Source organism: Sinohyriopsis cumingii, chromosome 16 (assembly GCF_028554795.1).
Source record: "Sinohyriopsis cumingii isolate HCF-2022 chromosome 16, ASM2855479v2, whole genome shotgun sequence".
NCBI lineage: Eukaryota > Metazoa > Mollusca > Bivalvia > Unionida > Unionidae > Sinohyriopsis > Sinohyriopsis cumingii.
In genome coordinates this window covers 3330999-3352775 of record NC_142976.1, presented here as the reverse complement: position 1 = coordinate 3352775, position 21777 = coordinate 3330999, and the positions used below count along the sequence as shown (strand labels likewise).

At 35.8% G+C, this 21777-nt stretch overlaps 1 protein-coding gene across 1 annotated transcript in view; it reads right to left on the bottom strand.

Moving 5' to 3' along the window:
- Window positions 1-20906: 20906 nt before the first annotated feature.
- Window positions 20907-21777, bottom strand: part of LOC149779834 (flap endonuclease 1-like) — a 49067-nt gene continuing 48196 nt past the window's right edge. The window contains exon 13 of the mRNA XM_089936504.1: window positions 20907-21650. Coding sequence (XP_089792630.1) covers window positions 21585-21650 — 66 coding nt within the window. The 3' untranslated portion in view covers window positions 20907-21584. The remainder of the gene's footprint in view (window positions 21651-21777) is intronic.

Sequence of the window (21777 nt, the reverse complement as noted above, 5' to 3'; positions counted from 1 at the left end):
TACTCGATATTAGAAACAGCGCACACGCACTTTCTGGTGAATGTGTCTGTATGATTAGGGTTTTTATCGCAGCTTTAACAATTTTTTAGTCATATCGCTACGATGTCTGCAGTGTGGCAGTTTATAGTGATGTCTAGCACTGAGGTGAAGCGGTATCCCAGTTTACTATACTTTACTACTGATTCGTAGATAAAAATTGATCGTTTAAAAAAATACATGACAGACAAACCATGTTCTTCCTCAGGATGCAGAACGCGCAGGCAGATGAGGGCCTATTTTATTCCACTCTTTATTTCTAACAAATGGCATAGACCCAGATATTCTGGCGTAGTTTGCTATTGCAGATCTTTGAATCTCTTTATAATACAGTATATACAGTATAATATACATAGCCAGATCAGGTCAAGTGTTGGGGTTGGGCTGTGGGCAGATCCAAAATTTCAAAAGTGGCTGACGTTCCTCGAAAGCGCACGAAAGCAAACGTCTGTGTTTATTTACTCAGAGTGTGCATAATACCCAATAAACGTGCCCAAGAATAAAACGATGGTACAATTTCAAGTGAAAAGTACGTGTACGTGTGTGTGTGTTTTATGGGAGGGTAAGGACGCCCTGGATACCTCTCCCCTATTCGGGCCTGATATTAGCAAATCATTTTTTGTTTAAATCATGAAGTTCAATAAAGCGGTTAACGTCAGACAGGATGGACTGTGTTGACAAATTCGTTGGGTTTGCTCTTGTACCGGATGCAGTTTTCAACTATCCAACATTTGTTCACTGAACAGAACAAGTACGGCCATAAATAATTACTCAGCGGGCTTCTTAAGCGAACTTTATCGACGGTTTTATCTTCTACATGCGCTCTGTTGATCCTAACAGAGACGTCTTTAATAATGAAACGTAACTGTTATCTTATTTGCTTTACAAAATGAGTCCTGTGTGTTTATGTTTGTCTCTTGTGACGAATCTCATTGATGAATGATGGGATTGTGCCTGGTTGATTTTTGTCCTTGTCACTGAACTATGGTTTATTTGTCGATTTTGACCATATTTTTGCTAAAAGAATCAAATATCAGTTACACCGTGTGCAAACTGAGCCCATTTTTAAATGAAATGATCGTAGAATATGATTATGAAAGTTTTGTTTCAAATCAAGGTACAAGAAGCTAGTTGCCTCTGAAAGCGATGGAATTAGAATTATATCCGCTCAAATCTTTATATCTTTCAATTGATACTTGTTTTGTCTAGTAATCTTTAAATTCTCGAGATGGTTCAGCATTGACGGGGTTGTTTTATTTTATTGAGGTGTGGAAGGATATTAGTTGTAATGGGTTTAGTTGTTATTATTTGCATAGGTGTGACTTCTATATATACATCAATGTGTCGTATATCGTAGTGAATCTCTACGTTTGTCAAATAAATAAGTAAGACATTAATTAACGTAATGCAAGCTGGAACAGTGTTAGCAGCGTTATGTGCTGTTATTACCGGACTTTAAAGTAATGACTCAATATTGACAACAGATGGCACAGTGAGTTATATGTCTAACTAAAACTAAACTAACATCGCCTGTTCCGGTATAAGAAAGATTCGAGGCACGGACATATTCATGCCCAATTCTCTCAAAATGACTTAGTTGACTTGACACGTCTAGCGAAAGAAAAAAACAAACAACTTAGTTATTGCCATAGTGATCACTGTCCAATTATATTGACAATAGTGTATACCTTCTTAAAAACCGAATCATATTTTTTTTTATTTCTCCAAATTGGTTATATGATACACCTCGTCTGTCCGTTCTATATGTAACATTGTCTCTTCTTATATTACAGGCTAGACATAAATTAAACATGATACTCCTCGTTTATCCTTACTATATGTAACCGTGTCTCCTCTTAAATCACTGGCTAGAAAATCATTAAACACAGTTGTCGGTATGGTAAAGATATTTAAAGATCAATTTTGCGTTTTTCTCTTTAGTTTGCTTTGCAGGGATCTCGAGAGTGGGTCAAAGTCCTTTGTACAAAACGAAAATCAATGTCAGTGACATTTTAGGATATGTTCGCGCTAACTTTTTGTATCCAGTTCTTGCAGGATGGCTTAAAATATGCACAAAATGAATTTAGGCTCATGACCGATGAGTCACTTTCCAGACGGAGGGAATGAGACGGAAAATATGAGTCACTTTCCAGACGAAGGAAGAGGAGACGGGACTTACGAGTCATTTTCCAGACGGAGGGGGGTGGGGTGACTGTATGGTCAATAATACTACTGTTTTAATTAAGCAATATTTACTAAAGGGTCTAGTGTATTTCGATAACGAGCAAACGAAACTGCCTTGGTTTAAATTTGGCTATAACTAGATACTTTAACTATATCTTATTTTATTTTACGTTTAATTTTCTTTTGTCAGAAGCGTTTAGAGAACACTTCTATTATTAGAAAACTACGATGCCTGATATTTTTAACGAATCAGTAGATCACTTTGTAACAGTGTGAGTTTTGTAGATGGCATGGTAACACAGAAATGAGTGAAAGCTGCTGCAAATGTCATTGCGATACATATCCGTTTTAAGTTGATGTATGTCACGGAATTAAATCCATGGCAGTGGTATGGATAAGGTATTTTAATTGGTCTGGTGGGAACATGACTGACTTTTAATTAGGTTCCGTCTGATATCTATGTCAGTGAAGTGGTCAAGAGAAGATGAATTGGACATGTACAGAGAAATTGCCAAGGTATGAAATGTTGCAGAAACATTTGCACTTGCTGAAATATTTGGAGATCAGTTTTTTACGAAAATGGACGGTAATAAGCGTGTGTTAATTACGTCGGTTAAATAAACCTAAAATCCGAAAAGATGAGTAACGGTTTTGTTTGTTTGGTTTTTTTTGGGGGGGAGGGGGTGTTTGTCAGGCGAAGTTTGTGTTTTATAAATGTACTACACCGCAAAATTCGTCAGTCTAAATTTTATAAGAGGCGAAGTCTTGTCTCCGATGAAAGTATTGAGTATTTTTCTGGAAAACAAAATTTCCAACGGACTGGTTTGGAAGTCTTTACGAGACACGGGACCAAAAAGTTAAAGAGATGCCTCTTAATGTATTTCATAGATCATTTAATGACGTTACCTTGTCTTCACAAAAAGTGGTAATTACAACATGTTTGTTCCATTTTCTCTAGTTTTATAAGGTCACCATGTCTTTATAAAACTATTATATTAGAATAGTATTATATTTCTGATGACACTTTATAAAAGCACATTGTTTTCACAATAATTTATAATCAAAATATTACTTTTATTTCGGTTCTTTCTAAAGTGAACTGCATTAGGCCGCATATCAATGTCTCTGTGGTTCACGCACAGCAATCGGTTCTGAGGTCACGTGTCTGATGGGTCCACCTTCCCTCCGATGGCACAGTGGTTTTATATGGGTAGTCCGTTTCCGCCACATAATTAGGTTGGCCGCCCGTCGCTCTTCTACTTAGCGTTTGGATGGGAGGGGGTTGTAAGTATACAAATCCTTACAAGCCTTAAATGCGTCATCAAGGGGAGGAGTTTCAGGTTGATTATCAGGGTGCTCCGATAAAGTAGCAGAGGGAACTACAATACAAATACAGATACATGCATGACTTCAGGTCTCACTGGACAGTTTATCTGGTGAATTTTCATCCGACGATGACCAATTACAGAAAAATGAGAATAATTTTACACTGAAGACACAAATAAAAACAAACTAATGATTTTTGTAGAAAGCATACATGTGAGATTTTGACTGCAGTAATCAGATTAATTCCTGATGCAACTGGTGGTTTTTATACTGAACCAACACTGCCACCAACCCCTAAATTTTACATTCATTTTTGACAAGAAATAGCTATTTTGAATATTTTTCTGTGACAAGGCAGCTAAAAGAATCAGTATGTGCCTTATGCATGAATAAAGTTCACTAGTACTATAACAAATTAGCATACTTTTCATCACCCCTCAACCATCTAGATTTTTAGATATTTACCTCTGTAGCAGACACACATAAATACGTAAGCCAAGTCGACAGCTCATTTGCAGCCCAAGTTACGCATTTGATCTCCAATGCAAATCTAACTGTGACAGGCAGTCACCAACAAGCCAACCTATTTCCAAGCCTAACTCAAAGTAAATCTGAACCACATTATAGATTTAGCTTATGTGTGAATTTATAAATGCTAGGCTTGTGATAATTAGGTTCATGCCTTCTACCTTAAAAATTAGGGGGGGTGTCAAAATACGAAACTATCCAGTGAGACCTTAAGGTAAATGTATGCTGGCATTGTTAGGATGTCTCTATTCTAGAACTGTGCAATAACTCTGAAGCTTAATGATTTAGATAACTCCGTTTTGAACCCCCACCAAACTTGTCAATACCCCCACTCTTGAATAAAAAATACAGATCTGGGGGGAAATAATTTTTGAATAATTAATTAAGATTTTCTAAAGCCGATGTGGTGAATGGAACTTAGGCTAAAATTTCAAGCCGCGAATTCGTGAATTAATCTATGAATCCCATGTTAGAGAGAACATTCTAAGGGCATATTGTCCTCGTAATTATTATCTTCACAAATAGGTTTTAGGCCATTTTTGAGAGAACTTTATGAAGATACGATGTCCTCATAATTATTATCTGCACAAATGTTTATCCCACCCATTTTAGAGATAACTTTATAAGGACATTTTGTCATCAAAATAATTACCTACACAAATATGTTTACCCCATTTTAGAGAGAACTTTATAAGGACACCATGTCCTACACAAATATGTTTACCCCATTTTAGAGAGAACTTTATAAGGACACCATGTCCTACACAAATATGTTTACCCCATTTTAGAAAGAACTTTATAAGGACACCATGTCCTACACAAATATGTTTACCCCATTTTAAAGAGAACTTTATAAGGACACCATATCCTATACAAATATGTTTACCCCGTTTTACAGAGAACTTTATAAAGGCACCATGTCCTACACAAATATGTTTACCCCATTTTAAAGAGAACTTTATAAGGACACCATGTCCTACACAAATATGTTTACCACATTTTACAGAGAACTTTATAAAGGCACCATGTCCTAAACAAATATGTTTACCCCATTTTAAAGAAAACTTTTTAAGGACACCATATCCAATACAAATATGTTTGCCCCGTTTTATAGAGAACTTTATAAGGACACCATGTCCTACACAAATATGTTTACCCAATTTTACAGAGAACTTTATAAGGACACCATGTCCTACACAAATATGTTTACCCCATTTTACAGAGAACTTTATAAAGGCACCATGTCCTACACAAATATGTTTACCCCATTTTACAGAGAACTTTATAAGGTCACCATGTCCTACACAAATATGTTTACCCCATTTTACAGAGAACTTTATAAAGGCATTTTGTTCTCATCCTAGTGTGTACATTCAAATGTTAATTCCGGTTTTATATTAAAATGTCCACCCCATTTAAGAGCAAACTTTATGAAGACACATTTTCCTCATAATGATGTAGACAGATATTCTATTTTGATTACAATTTAGAGAGAAGTTTACAAAGACGTAGTGTCCAAATAATAAATTGTACATTAAAATGTAAATCCCTTTTTGGAAAGAACATTATTTATCAAAATGTTTATCCGATTTTTGAAAGAACCCTATAATAATGTGTTTGTTACGTAATAGGGTTGTCCCTGCTGTTTCCCTGCTGTTTCCACCACATGTTATGAAATGATTTGTCCAAAACTTTTACTACATATTATTATGGGATAATTATTTATGGCAAAAGTTCTCTTCATCGTGCCAATTTATCGGCCGGCACTCTCAGATTCATAGAGAGATGACAGAGTTCGATCCTCTTTTGCGAAAGTGTCACTCCTGCGATGACGCCGTTCTTTTACATCGGTAGGGTGCGGAGAGGTATGGGTTCAAACTGTAAAGTAAGTCCAACACAAAACTGTTTTGAAATTATAGAATACTTGATGTAGAAAATCTCATTCCGGATATAGAAATACAGATACATAGCGTTACAAATTACACCTAAAATTACAATATTAATTCAAGCCTATCAATTTCATACAATTCTGACTTTTAGAATGTAACGTAAATAATTACACATCGAATTAATTAGCGATAGCCAAAGTACGTAAACATTTAATATTTCAGACTAATATAACAATCATTTTGTAGAAATGTGTTTACTAAATGTTTGACCTAATATACCAAAATAGTAACTTCTGTAAATTTAATCTATTTTACTTAGAAATTACTTATTACTGAGCATAAAGTTGGTAGCAAAATAGTCTTTACAGTAGGCAATTCTATTATTACGAATACATATAAAGTTTTACTACGTTTGAAACAAACCATTACACGTAATATTTAAAAAGTCATATTAAATAATACAAAAATACAAAAATGTTTCAAAGCTTCGAAAGAGACCATGAATCCAAAAGTCTCCAAAATAAATGTATTCTGATGTCCCCAAACATTCAAATCTTTGAACCGCTATCCTAAAGAAAATATTTAAATTATAGTGGTACGTAGTTTTGTTCTTACCTGTAAAGAACTATCATCATGAAATCCAGCGGAAAACTACTCCCGCACGGCTTATGCGCTGCTTAAAATTTATATTGAAGAATGGAGAATCATAACTCGCTTCAGCAAAAGGTCATCACCTAAAGTGATGAACTAAACATATGCACCAGCGTTAAAAAAAATATACAAGGCCTGTTTTCAAGAGATTTACGAAAATGTACGAACCGTAATATAATATCTTCATTTTCGAAATATGATCGCCTGCCTGGGAGTTTTAGCTTCCGTTAAACTTCATATTTCACAACCTTTCCGATTTTATCTGTTCTTCGGATTTGCAGACCTCATCACAGAAAAAAACCTGTAGCAGCACTTTTTATGAATGTCTGAATTCGCAAACTTAGAATATAACAAGAAAAATTATAATACACTTGTGCGATTCAAAAGATATTGCGACTCTTACTCAGCAACCCTAATCTTCTATTAAAATAATATACATTTGAATTATAAAAATAATAATTGCGTTTAATAAAAATTCCGGAAAATTAAATCATAACATGTTCATCCCACGTAAGAGAGAACTTTATGAAGCCACATTTTAATCATAATAATGTAGACAGGTATTATACTGTGATTACAATTTAGATATAAGTTTACAAAGACTTCTTGTCCTCAAAATAATTTGTACATTAAAATGTAAATCCCATTTTAGAAAGAACTTTTTTTATATATCAAAATGTTGTTCCATAGTATAGACAACTTTATGATTACACATTGTACTCACAATAATTTGTAAATGAAAATACTCATCCAATTTTAGAACGATTAAAAAATTGAAGTGTTTAGGCCATTTTACGAGAGTTTCATGAAGACAATGTTTGCTAATAATAACTTTTATATGTTTTTGATTTTGTATCCATTTTAGACAAAACTTTATATAGACACCTTGCGCTTGTAATAATGTGTGCTTTAAAATGTTATAAAATTCCACTTTAGAAAAGACGATTTTTTAAAACTAAAATCTTTATTCCATTTTAGAAAGAGGTTTATAACGACACATTGTCTTAGCAATTGGTATATGTATTAAAATATTTATTCCATTTGGATCGAAATTTATACGGACACATTTTTTAACCTCATAATTTTCGTAGATGTACATTCCATTTGGAGGGAACTTTTAAAGGATACCCTTGTCCTTCAAAGAAACTTTGCAACCCAATGATTATTCAGTTACAGAGAAAGGTGTATGGTAATCTTGTTCTCATCATAATTTGTACAGATATTAAGATGTTTATCGCATCTTAGATAAAACGTCACGAGGACACAATGTCATAAGAACATAGGAATGTCCAGTGACACTAGCAGAGTCAGGAAAATGTACATGGACGACCGGTTAGTACGGCTCAGTCACCATATCCCTTTTTATAATCAGTTTCCTTATAAACTTATTACAGCAAGATTTGCCGTTTAGTGATATAATTTATTATCTGTCTACTTTTATTAGTTAGTTTGCGCTCCACAGATTTTATGTGCTTCCGACAGAGTGACAGATGTGTGATGAAGTTCAATTTTTGTGTGCATCACAACATGCTATGTTCATGTACTGTGGTTGAAATTTCTTTACATGTTGTGGTTGTTTTAATCGTGCATGATCTAAGTACACAGCTGATCAAAATGGTTATTCGCCTTTGTTCGAAAAATCAGCCTAAACTAGTCCAAAGTACGCTAATTATTGCAGTTATTAAAATAAGGAAAATTAATTTTGTCCGAGTAGACATTACCAGAGTCAGAAAGGGAAATAAATGAATTACAAAGTATATAAAAAAAAATTTAAAAAGTAGTTATCCCGGCTGTTCCTTTGTTTATTTCTGTTTATTTTTATTTGGGGGGGGGGGGGGAGGCGGTTTAAGGCGGTTTGCAATAAAGGAAGTGAAAATGACCAAGAGGAGCTAACAGTTTTATTTAAAGATGCGCATCTGATGTAAAACCAAGTGTTATGATCTATCACCAAAACTTCACCCATAAAATATACACCAAATTAATGGGAAGTAAAAGTTCTTAGATCATGCCTACGATATACAAAGCCTTTTTTTAAAAAACAAGGAGATAACCAGCGATGACGAGCTGGAAAAGTCTTTTGCTTTTAAAAATCAAACCCCTATGCAAAGTACAGAGCCACACCGTATAAGATTAATAACTTTTCTTATTTAAAACGTATTGCTGTCAAATATTTAGTTTTATTGATGTGAAGGATTTTATTCTCATTTTATTAACTTTGAAAATAGTGATTTCATTTAGTTTCTTTAAAGTTTCATTTGACATCGACCACCATTGCTGTGCTGTTGTTTGTGGCAAGTTTTTCCATATCTAGTTAAAGCTTGTTGTGTCAAATATAGGTAAAAATTACAAGGTTAAAAGCAAATGTTTCAACGTTCAAAGCAAAAATGAGGAAAACAAAAAATATCCCTTCACAAGAATAAAACAACTTTTGACAAGTCTTGAAAAAAAAAAGAAACAAGTACAATATTTCTTTTATACTTAAAGAGTAGAAAAGGGGAGCACATATTACTGAAATAAATTTACACGTAATTACTTAATTTCTAGCATGCGATTGAAAATGCCAATGACGTTCCGTTTGAAAAGCCCAACAGCACACAGTAATGGCACTACTATTTCAGTAACCAAGAGACTCGCTAGGGGTTAGTGCGAAATCTATCGTGCATAAATTCATACGTTGTCGATTTCATCCACTAGTTGGAATCTTACTCGTACAAAAGCACTACCGTTTTTCGTCATCTAATTAGCACTTCGATTTGATTTTAAAGATAATAGTCTGTGTAGGTAAAAGCTACTCATAAGCACCAAATGGGGACTATCTCTTGTGGACAGTCAAAACTCCTCACAAACACCAAACAAATTAAACAATAAAAAAAATGAATGCCATAATAAACAAATCAAGCCAAATCGAATCGAATCCAAGGCAAACCAAGCCAAACCAAAAACACCTTGTTTCGAATAACTTGGTAAGACAATAATATAAATCTTTGGTTTCGTTTAAATAATTATCGATTTCGTTTTCCGAGGAAGTCGTGTACTTTTTAGCTTACCTACCTTAAAACGAACGCTTTACAATGGGGAGAAAATGGAGCTGGCGAGAAGGAAATTATGATTTGCAAAATTTCACTTGTTGCTTGAGGATCAAATGAGAACAAAATCTCGAATCAAACTTCAGTTTATCCGGTTTTATAACGCTGGAAAATTGTACCTTTGGAAATTAATAACTTCTTGCTAGTATAACTCTAAATATAGCACTGAATAAACTTCAAAGCCATTAACATTCCATACGGGAGCAATTCCGACATACCTAAATTAATACTGACCATATCTCCGGTGCAGAATGTTCTATTATTAGCTGAAGCCATGCTGATGGGTTATGTAATGTGATTGCCAGGCAAATAAACAGTTATTACTGCTCTTATCATAGATGAAACACAACGTACACGAGTAAAAATCTTAGTCGTGAAAGTCGAGGGAAGTGTCGCTGCTGTAGAAGATGTCTGTTGGCGTGGCAGAGAAGCAGTGCGATAGTTTCAATATATACGACATACCTTGAGAGATCGTGAGGGAATTTTAATGGCCTTTTGTTTAACACGGTCTTTCCAGTTTGATGCTAATTATGACAATTGATTCATGAAAAGACATTATGTGCTGTACTTGACAGTGGTTCTTTTGTGACCAATTAGAAACACAGACAAATGGGATTATTTAAGTCATGTTAAACGGCATAAACTTATTTTTAATGCATTCGAAGGGAAATAATTACAAAAACAACTTTATTCTTTCTAACCGAGGTATTTCCCTCTGTCGATTTAAAATGGATTTAGAGCACACGTAGCCATGTCATATGCAGGATTTAGACATAAGTTTGTGAAAAGTAGTCTCATTTAGATGAATTGTTCTTGCACACTGATAGTGGAAACAGAAACGAAATGAAAACTGCTACAGATAAATGATGACTTTTGTGTGACTCGAGCCAAATGTTGATTGTTGTTGTTATTTTCAAGATGGCAGATATAGATTAGGAGAATTAGTTGAATAATTTTATCTTCAAGGTCGGTAGGAATCACATTTCGGATCATCAAAATGATGGGGAAAAAGGAAGCTACGATATATTTCGAGATTGATCTTTACCTGTTAAGTGTAAGGAGACTGACGCCCAATATTATAATATTTCAGAGATGGTAGCACCTAATTTTTATCCAAAAAGTAATTGTCAATCTCAGTTTCGCCTCGGTTGAAAATATATTGTCTCAGAATGATATACACAAAAATCATATGAAAAATGTAATATTTATATCATATGCCACAAACTAACTTCGTAATTGCTTAAATTGAGGGAACGAATAGAGAAAGCATAGTTGATAGAGCGTCGAACTCGTAATATAAGGTCGTGGGTTCGATACACGCTAGATCGACGCACAAAATAGTATCCTTGTGAAAGTCAACAAGCTCCCATTTGCTCGGGATAATATAACCAATAAAGTGGTAAAAGTTATATTAAAACCAATAATGAAAACAATGTACTGCAGGCGTAACCTTCAAAGAAAGCGAATTTGGATACGGTCAAGTGACTTTCTTAGTTTGATCAAACTGTATAAAGACAGACGCAAGATGACGGACATGGTCTCCTTCTTACCCTTTTCACATGTGAACGACACCAAATTTCTGATGCATTTCGTCAGAACGCCACGATACGAGCCTTTATATGTTGTCTACTGTAAACATAGATTACAGCTTTTCGAGCCAAACGTTTTACATCATTATCGGACGTGACGCTATCCAGTGCTTCTTGATACCGAAGAAATTCCCATTATCGCTAAGAATGGCAGTCTTTAAGCAAATCATAGCCGATGGAATTAATGATATTCAAGTGCAATTATACCTTAGCATTGCACAGGCACGTAAAGCTCTTGTTTCCCGCCGACAAAGTTAGCTTCTGCAAATAGTACACAACTTAAAAAATTAGTCGCCTATTTGCCAGAAATGCGTTTGATGAGAAAAGAGAAAATCTTGTTATGTTCCCGTCGACTACGCGTTGCAGACGTAAGCTACACCGAGTAAATTTCTTAGCTGCGAACGCTCCCTTTTCTCGCACTGATTATTTGAAGCATTCGATTACATGCATCTCTACCAAAGAGTTTCAGTCGAGAATATATGATCACTCAACAGTAATGCTTTTTCACTTCAAATTTAATACGTTTTCGTCTTGCTATTTATTTCTAATAGAATTGCAGTTATGGCAATTTTATTTTATTTACATTTACCATTCGTTTCCAGCAAAATTGTACACTATGTAATCCTTATATGTATTTAAAAATAAAATACTACTACTACTACTACTAAAAATATTAATAATAATAATAATAATAATAATAATAATAATAATAATAATAATAATAAGAAGAAGAAGAAGAAGAAGAAGCAAAAACTAAGAGAATCCCAAGGAATTACAAGCCTCTCCTGTTCGACTATTTGACAATATATTTTAATTTCGAAATGATCTTGGTTCGCCTGAAGGTCAGAGCGAAGAATGGGTGTGTGTAGATATAATAGGGCAGCGCTTATCAATTCTACTGTCCTTGTATGAAAGTTTTCCTTCCTTGGGATTCGGAATCATGCCTCTACAGAAATCCATTTACTGAAAACTTAACTAAGACTTTCAACTGACCGTAGCCTTGTCTAGGAGTCAGATCTAGGACAGGGGTGCACTGATTCGAAAGACCTCAGCTTCTGCAGTCCAAATATAAGTTCTGAAGCAGCTTACACCACCAGTAGAACGATTCATACCCGTGTCTTGTTTATGCCAATGCAGGCGAGACAAAAAAAGCTGCATATGGACTACGTAGGGCTACATTCAGGAAATCAGCAAATGACTTTGATGAAATGTAAATTACGATGTGTATTGGAATAGTTCTAATAACTTTTTTAGTTGCTTCTTTGAACACGTCAATAAATTTAATGCCGATTGATAAACATAATTATTAATCATTAGGTTACTGCATTTGTATGGGAAATATGGGTTTTTATTAACAATAATGCACGATGCTATATGCTCATTTTGACTTTCTACCTAAAATGACTAACAAAAAAAAACACACAAAAAAGAAACAAAGTAACTGAATTTGTGCTTGATTCCAAAGTAAATACACAACTGTAGGTTCAATAATACACAGCAGCAGTATTAATACGCACATAGTAACGCTCAACGACCGTTGAAAATAGTAGATTATCGCGCGCTCAGTCATTCGTTTCAAAAATAAATCTCAATTTAGACTACATAAAAAGAAAATTTTTAGAGTCAGATTGTGAATTGGCATGGATGGAGAGATTTTGTTTTTCTGTCGATCCAACTAAATTTAGCTTTTCTAGTTGTGATGGGCTAGATTTATTAGCTGGGTCAATTCTGTACGATGTACACGCGACTGGGGGAGGGGACTGTACTTGATGCAGCTGCATATGTTTCAGTACGGTCATTGAGTTTTTGGGGAATCATGAGATCGAAAAAATATGAATTCTTTTGAAATTTTCACACACACACACACACACACACACACACACAGAGACACATCCCCGGATTAAATATTGATTGCTAGGGAATATCATAATCATTTCAATTTTCTTTTGCGCAGTAAGGAGATTATTTCTGTTGAAAATGGAGGCGAAATTACGGTACGATTTCGCGGTGTGGATTACTTTTTGGAACCCATATAATTCTGATTGGCGGATTTAACCAAACTTTATAGGCGGTTTTCCTTGCTCCAAGTTCAAGCCATTCACGATGTTAAATCCAGTTCTGAGATGTGGTACTAATGTTGTTGTGCAGAACCATTTTTCTTCTTTAAAATACGGCGAGCTTGATACTGAAAGTTTTGAAATCCGAATCTGCAGTCTTCTTACAAACCCCAAGTGAAAGCCATTCTTATTTTTTTCAGCTGTAATGCAAAAATAAAAAGTAAAAATAAATTTAACACTGGGGCCTTATGACCCTCAAAATCAGCTTCTTCCTGACCACAAGTTGTCCACAAAGCTTGATACAGGTATATAGTGTAAAATAAAACTTATTATTCAGAAACGAAAAACGATACGAGGAGGGGTAGTGTAAGAGAAAATATTTTATCCAGAAGCGAAAAAAGATACCAAGAGGACGGTGTGTAAACGAACGTACGGACGGACGTCATACCGTTACATGTTGTAACTATTGGTAAGCGTATAAAAATAACGGTACATGAGGCATTTTTGGTCTAAACTCTAAAGCGCTCACCGTTACGGATCACTGCCATCTCACCTATGTCTGCGTGCGTTCGAATCTCGGAATCGGCCAATGTGGGTATGTGAGAAAGCTCGTGGGTCGGTGGTTCTTTCCCGGTTCCTCCTACACCATTTATACTGGTCGCCATGTATAGCCTATCATGTGCTTAAAAATGGCTTTAAACCCTTCAACATTAACAAAACTAAATGTTTCATTTTTAAATAGTGTGACGTGGTTCAATGGTGCACTTGGCTGATCCGCAGCACAAGAAAAATAGTGACGATTGAAAGAATTTGTATTATGGACGTAAAAATCATATTCTACGTGTAGTTTATGAGAAAACTACTGCAAAAATGTAGAATTGAAATAATTTAAAAGGAAGAATTGCATCTAATAATTTGCATGCATGTGAAGGATGTGGAGATTTGAATGGTGTTTACGATATGACGTCATTCTGTAAACTTGTCTCCAAGCACATCCTTTTTTTATGAAACACGTAAATTGGTTGAAGACATGTTTATACAAAATTGATTTAAGAGCGATATGCTTTAAAAAATTAGGTAACATAAAATAAAATAATTACAAGCACCGATTGTCAATTACTTGTTGTCATCGATGCATGAACTTGATAAAATACAAATTAGACTGAATCCGTGAGCGATTCAGACAATTTGTATTTGACCGACATGTTCATGCTTCCTTGAGAACATTAATTTGCAATCAAGTTTAAGTCATGTGATTGCAACAACAAAAATATTTTGCCAAATCAAGTTTAAGTCATGTGATTGCAACAACAAAAATACTTTGCCCCCTAAATAATGAAATCAATATTGTGAAATCTCGTGAATTCTACATAGCTAGAAAATGCAGGGCTTCCTCAGCTCGAGTCCTGCATGATTCATAAGGACATACAAAGTAAACCATGCAGATATATTTAGAAAACAAAATAACAAACAACAACAAAACGCAGATAGTTGCCCCCTCCCTCTCTTTGTTGTCCCCCCCCCCCTTTAAATACATTCCCATCATATTAACGTTAGGAGAATAGCACATAGAAACAGGCAATGCTAAGCAACATAAATCTACTGTATTTACCTTGGAGAGGATAAGGAGTCTTCCCTGTATGTGTATGAAGGTAAACAGCACTTCTCATAAGAAAATATCACCATTGGCGGTAACCAAATCGGTGACATCAGTGCCCGTGTAAGAAAAAGAAAAGCAATGCCCTTTTTCCTACCTATAACTGAGCCACTAATGATGTCGCACTGTTTTTGAGGATAGAGCGGTAGTCATCAATCGAAAATGAAGCCAAATTTTCCCCTTCGAAGTGTCAGTTACCCAATTCTGGGGCTGTGGTACTCAAAGGTATAACACTGATGCTATTGTACAAGTTCTTGAAGACCCACCATTTCCCGTCGTGCGTCTTGAAAGTGGGTGGCCTTCTAGCTTGCGAGATTCTCTCTAAGACAGAAGGCTGAAACTTTTGTTAGGGAGTCTCTCTTTATAATAGCAATACGTAAAGGAGTAACCTGGCGGAGCATGGCCGAAGCACCGGTGATCGTGGCAGTTTGGTTCTCGGGGTTACTTTCCTAGGAACGTCTATCACAGATCGTTCAACCACCACTTGTCCCAGCTTTCAGAAATTTTCACTTCCGATAACGTGCTGAGTTCTTCTGGAACATGCTCGCACATGATATGAACTATGTACATGTGGTGGGAGGTCCAAGTGCAGCTAAAAACAGGTTAAAAACAACCCCTGCTCTGAAAGCATCGATAGAATTGGCTTTGACTAGGTTGGATGGTAGGGAGTTCCACAAGCGGATTCCTGATGGGAAGAACGAATCCTTGTATGTGCTGACTGGTGAAGGTGATGAGAAATCTTGTTGAATGTTCTTTAGCGTAAGTTCCTGTTTGGTGGAGATATGGAATGTCAACTAGTTGGTGTGCAATCCAGTACATCATAAGAGTTTTTACTTGTCTTCGGACTAGTTATTCCCATTCCAAATGTTGGAGTGTGGTGGGCGCCAATAGTAAACCGTGGCGCTCTTCGTTGTACTGCATGAAGTTTGGCAACGTTTGATTTGGTAGATGAGTCCCAAACAGCTGACGCATACTCCAACTGTGAACGAAATGTTCTGATGTTATCGGGTATTTGTTCACACGTATCAGAAACCCTGACTCAAAAGGGAATGCTCATTTATGTTCTTGACAAGAGCCATACTTGCCAATTGTTTTGGAAGTATGTCGTCGAGATACCCTGCTCTCGCTGCTGAAGAGATCCACCGAAAGTGAGGGACGAAACAATTAGCGATCTTGGTGAATGCCCAAGGGCTGATATCGAGGCGGAACGGGAGAGCGCGAAATTGGTAAATGGTTCCTTGGTATCCTGACTGACCTTGCCGTCTCCACCTTCAACCTCGGCTATCGGCTAGGATATATACGAACTGAGTCGTTTGATATCAGTGACTGGTCCGAGTTACCCGTTGGCCTTCGGTAAAAGAAACGATTCTCGAGTAAAGCCCCAGTGAGTTCATTCTGCGAACTACCTCTACCGCCCGTATGTCAAATAGCGATCAGATCTCTTTTTGTAATAGTTTTGCTTATTACATATCGGACAGCAAATATGTGACGGAAGGATGAGTCGAAAGGTACAGAGGGTTAAATAATAGAAATCCAAAAACCCACCGAAACAACAATGAGCATCCGTTCGCTATCGGGAAACGGATCGATCCACCTGGATCGAAAATGAAATAGTCTGGCGCTCACAGGAAGACTATATGCGAGCGGGCGAGATCGTAAGTCAACGTCGGCTGTTTGGAGGCTTGGGGAATGAGAAACCTTTCTTTTCCGCTTTTTCCGAACTGCTTACGGAATTGAGGATATGCGTTGTCTCCTAAAACTGGATTGAGAACGAAACCGTTGCTTTTAAGTGTTATTTGGATCATTTTGCCGCCAACAGTCTCTGTGTTCCAGTTCTCACAATGCGTACATTACTGCCTCAATATTATCGCTAAATAGCAATGGCGTGCCAAAACGTGCTGAAGGCATGTGGTTTTAGGACGGCAGAGCGCAGGTAAGCAGGCCTTCAACGTCATGCGTTCTCCAGTGGTGCTGTACGTAGCTCTGTTAGTTACATCTAAAAAATGATAGCTCTGGCTTCCCATGCGTGATCGCTCCCGGCTTTATTCGGCCAGTTGAAAAACAACTAAAGATGCCAAATGTAGCATAGAAGAGGAAACGACAATGTTTCTCACGAATTTGGAGATGGCAATCTGGATTTTTTTTTCTCACCTTGTAAAGCAAAGGGTACGTCGTAATGACCGCTGCAATGTTTTAATCTAGGGACGACTGCTCAGTGCTTAATGTCGGAAAAACGACGCTGGTAGCTGGTTTTCCACAATACAAACATTTGAATTGTCCGGGTCGCATATTTTATCAGTCAGACGGTTTGAAATTTATTCTACCTTTGCTGCCTATGGAAGAAGGATATTCTTTCTCTTCCTAATTCACTAAAGCCTTGACTTTTTATTGACCTGGCTTATAGTTGATGGGACTGGGCACTCGGCAACACTGAAAACGTCCTCGACGGTCGCTTTAAAGCTGTATTCCGTATGCTCCATGGTAGGACCGGCGTGCAGAATCTTCACTGTGCGGATTGTCCTCCTCGGATTGTCGAGTTTCTTCCTTTTGTCTATATCGATAACAGGCCGGAAAGATTTTGTCCTTTCACGACTGCTGCATTCATCAGGTAATGGAGCATTTTCCAAATATTAATGTAATTGAGTAATGTATTCAAAGGAATATATATATATATATATATATATATATATATATATATATATATATATATATATATATATATATTAAAATAGATGACTTTTTGCTGCATTGCATGTAATGTCAGTGGTTTGCCATTTCTGTTCTGCTACATTTTATGTATATTCACACAGGAAATATCAGCAGTAAAATAATTCTCCTTCCTAATTTTCAAGGCAAAACGATTTATAAAAGCAAGAATAAATCTGAGGGGTATGCCTCTACCAATAAACATATAATAGTTTCATTAAAGAATGTTTATTTAAAAGAGCTTCCAGCTCACCCACTCTTAGTACAGATTCCTCATTAATATTCATAGTTTGCATGCTATTGAACTCATTCAAAACCCTGCTATTTACAGCATTCAAAAGTATTTGCTGTCCAAGGTTCCTTCCTTTATAAGGTTCCACTATATTTTTTTTCAAAAATGGTTTTTAAAGAATTTTTTATTTTAATTTAATATTGGGGGGCAAGAAAATTAGTTCAGAGAATATATTGAAGCAGGAATTAAAGTCATATTTACAACATTATGAATACAGTAGTCCCCCCTTTGAACGGCCCCCTGACCAGCAGCCACCCGCTCCTTACAGCCAGAATCCGTTGGCACCTTCAAGTTTGTGTTCAAAAGTACAATCACGAAAGGCCACCCGGCTAACGCAACCAGCATATTAGTGCAATAATATAAAATTTACCCCTCACAAGTGGCTGCATTTTATTTTAATATGTATCCAGAACCAATATTTTATTCATAACGTGTGTTAAGTAATCAGATTTATGTTTCCCGATGTCAGGTTTTCGTTATTGAAAGAAGTGTTGACTAAAGTACATGTACCACTAAGGTTAATATTATATCATTTACGCCTCACGAGAAGCCACATTTATTCCATAAAGTCGAGAAGGACTCAAATTTTAATCCATACAAAAGGGTAAGTACATGTAATCCAATTAGTCTTACTGCTGTGTTATCATAAGATGTCCGGTTTAGTCACTCTGATAATTGTTAAGATTACAATTATTGAACAATCTTAACAGCTGAGAAAGGCAGTATCGATGTACAATACACAAGTCAGCAGGAAAATGGTTTGATAGCCTTTATGGCTTCCCTTAGAAAGATGTTGAACTTGTTGACTTTGATAATTAGTGGCTACTATTACTGACAATAACTGTCAAAATTACAAAACCTAACGGTCGCGAGGTCAAATCTGCGTGATGTTAATGGTACATATCGAAACCGTTTTGGCTTCTCTCACTTGGTGTTAAAAAAAAATGTAAAAAAACAATAGGGTAGCAGACTGCGACTAACGAATCACGTGACAAGATCACTTTCTTTATAAACACACGGCAATTTGTTTAGATGCATAAAAAATTGTTTTATCAGTATTGTAGTTGGCAACATGAATAACCTACTGCAAAAAGATCAACATGTCATCGAGGAAAAGAAAAATTCTCAGTTTAGAAAAGAAAGTGAAATTAATTCAACTGACAAAGAGGGATAGGGGTTGAGGATCCATGCACAAAACTAATGTTTGAAAGACTCACATAACAATATCGTGAAAGATAAGGAAACAATTCTGCAGAAGTGGGAAGGTGAAATGGACAGAGAAAAGAAGATTGTTTGACCCAGGAGATGTTTGTATCCTGATTTGAATGACAAGAAAAAGCAACAATTTTGTCAGTTGAATTGGGATATGACGACTTTACTGCAAGTAACGGATGGTTCCAGAGATTTCATGTGTGACACAATATTAAGTGTTCTGTCTTTAGTGGAGTTTCAGCTGATGTTAATAATGAAGACTGGAACAAGACTAAACGATATATGCATGGGATATGACAGCAAGGATATTTTTAATTGTGATGAGACTGGTTTGGCTTTTAGATATTGCCAACAAAGTGACAGATGTGATTTGTAACATAATTATAAAGACAGTTTTAAAACTATATCAATGGTTATTCATAACATTCTTTTGAAAATGATGAAACAGTTTGTTTCACATTTATTTCACGACATGCATGTGATTTTTTTAATGAAAATATTAAATGTTTTAGACTTAAATGTACTTGTCACTTTCTTCATATGTATTTACTATTCGCATTTGTCATCCCCCTCTAGAAAGGCCACCCTCATTATAAGGCCACTTCCCTGCTGCAATAGGGGTGGCCTTATAAGAGGGGGACTACTGTATTAGTTCACTGCAGGACAAAGGTCTTTACTAGTTAGCAGTATGTCAGTGCATAAACTCCAAGTACTCCCGTGCACTTCTACAGACATTCCAAGTTTGATTATTCAATGCCATTTTGTTTTCACTTTTTGGATGTTGTTCGCACACTGGAAAACTGTTGTTCGCACACTGGAAAACTGCATTCAAACCGCATGACAGCTTTCTGCCCTAAATCTTTTGTAACAGAATTCAGCCAAAAATCACTTGGAGGTATATGGGGTATTTGGCAAAGTTTGGATGCTGTCCTGTTTCAGGAAGTGTGTCATGGGTATCAGCATATAGATGGTTGGTTCAGTAGTGTTCCACAACTATTGGCAATGCTCTGAAGGCATAAAAATGTCCACCGACACGAGCAGAGTAAGGCACAAATACAAGGATGACCATTATTATTTTCAATTTTTTGCTTAAAAAAATAATGCATATAAAACACTCTTGTCAAGTGATTTGTGATCTCCGCTCGTTATGTCTTATCCAAACTTAATTATTTTCTTTAGAGTCGAATTCTCATGTTTCATAACCTGTGACAATCTCATTCAAATGTCTGGTCGTTCTTGGCAAATATGGCAAGTAACTGTTAGATAATTTCACCCCAAGTCTGTGTATGATCGGCCATCATCAAATGTGGGAGTTATCTTAAACAAACCTTACTGAGCTTTAAAGGAATCTTCAATATATTACAAACTGCTGACAAATTAATGCGTATGATAATAGAAATATCTTCCACTGCATATCGAGTCATAAGCTCCAGCGGCCTTTTGACCAGGAAGATTTGAATAATTTGGTGAGAATACAGTGGTACCTGCCTTGAAAGACTTGCCATTCTGCAACAAAGACATCATCTTTTCAAGACTGGTGGCCTATCATTGTGGTCTTTTAATACAGGTTTAACAGTAAAAGGTCAAAGTAAGCGAGGAGGAATGAATGGAAAGATGTTTTGTCTGACAACCTAACTGTACTGTATTCTGCAATTTATAAACAGAAACAGTATTATACATAACACATAAAACATGGAAGTAAAACATTTATTTCCTTTCTGTGGGTTGCACATATGACAGTCCTCAAATTTATTTTAAATCCGCTCTGACCTTATAAACAGAAAAAGTATTATAGATAACACATACAACATGAAGTAAAACATTTCCTTTGTGTAGTTGCACATATGACAGTCACCAAAAATGTTTTTCATCTACTCTGACCTTACAACAATATATCGCCCAATTCTGAATGAATATATAAAATATTACCACATACTGTATGCATATATAGCTACACACAATCTGAGCTAAATATAGTAGCCGATAATTTTATTTCTTTTGTACATGGCAGAACTTAAAACTGCTTTCTTATTTACAGGTCTTCCATCCTCACCAAAATGGAATTCTTCGTAACTCCATCACAAGAGGGGTTTCATGTATGAGACTATGGAGTGCTGTATATTCAATTAGAGCATTTCTTACATCCAGTAAAATATACGCATGTATTAAGTGAAGGAAAGAAAACATGATAGTTATTTCAGGTTATACAAGTTTTCTAGATTTCCATTAACATTAAAAAAGGTGAGAATTAATGTCAAATTACATAATCAAGATACAAGTTGAAAACTTGTTGGAAGACATTAAATTCATTCAAAATACATGATGTTTCATTTGTTATTTTCTTTGTTCCACTGGTATAAGACTTATTCCTCTACTTTGGCTTCTTGAATCCACCTTTAGCAGCTTTTTTCTTTTGATTTCCTTTAGGCTCCTCTGCCTGAAATAGTAAAAATATTAATAATAATAATAATAATAATAATAATGATAATGATAATAATAATAATAATAATAATAATAATGAGAAATTGGAATAGGAGGAAGGAAAAAAGGATAATAATGATACC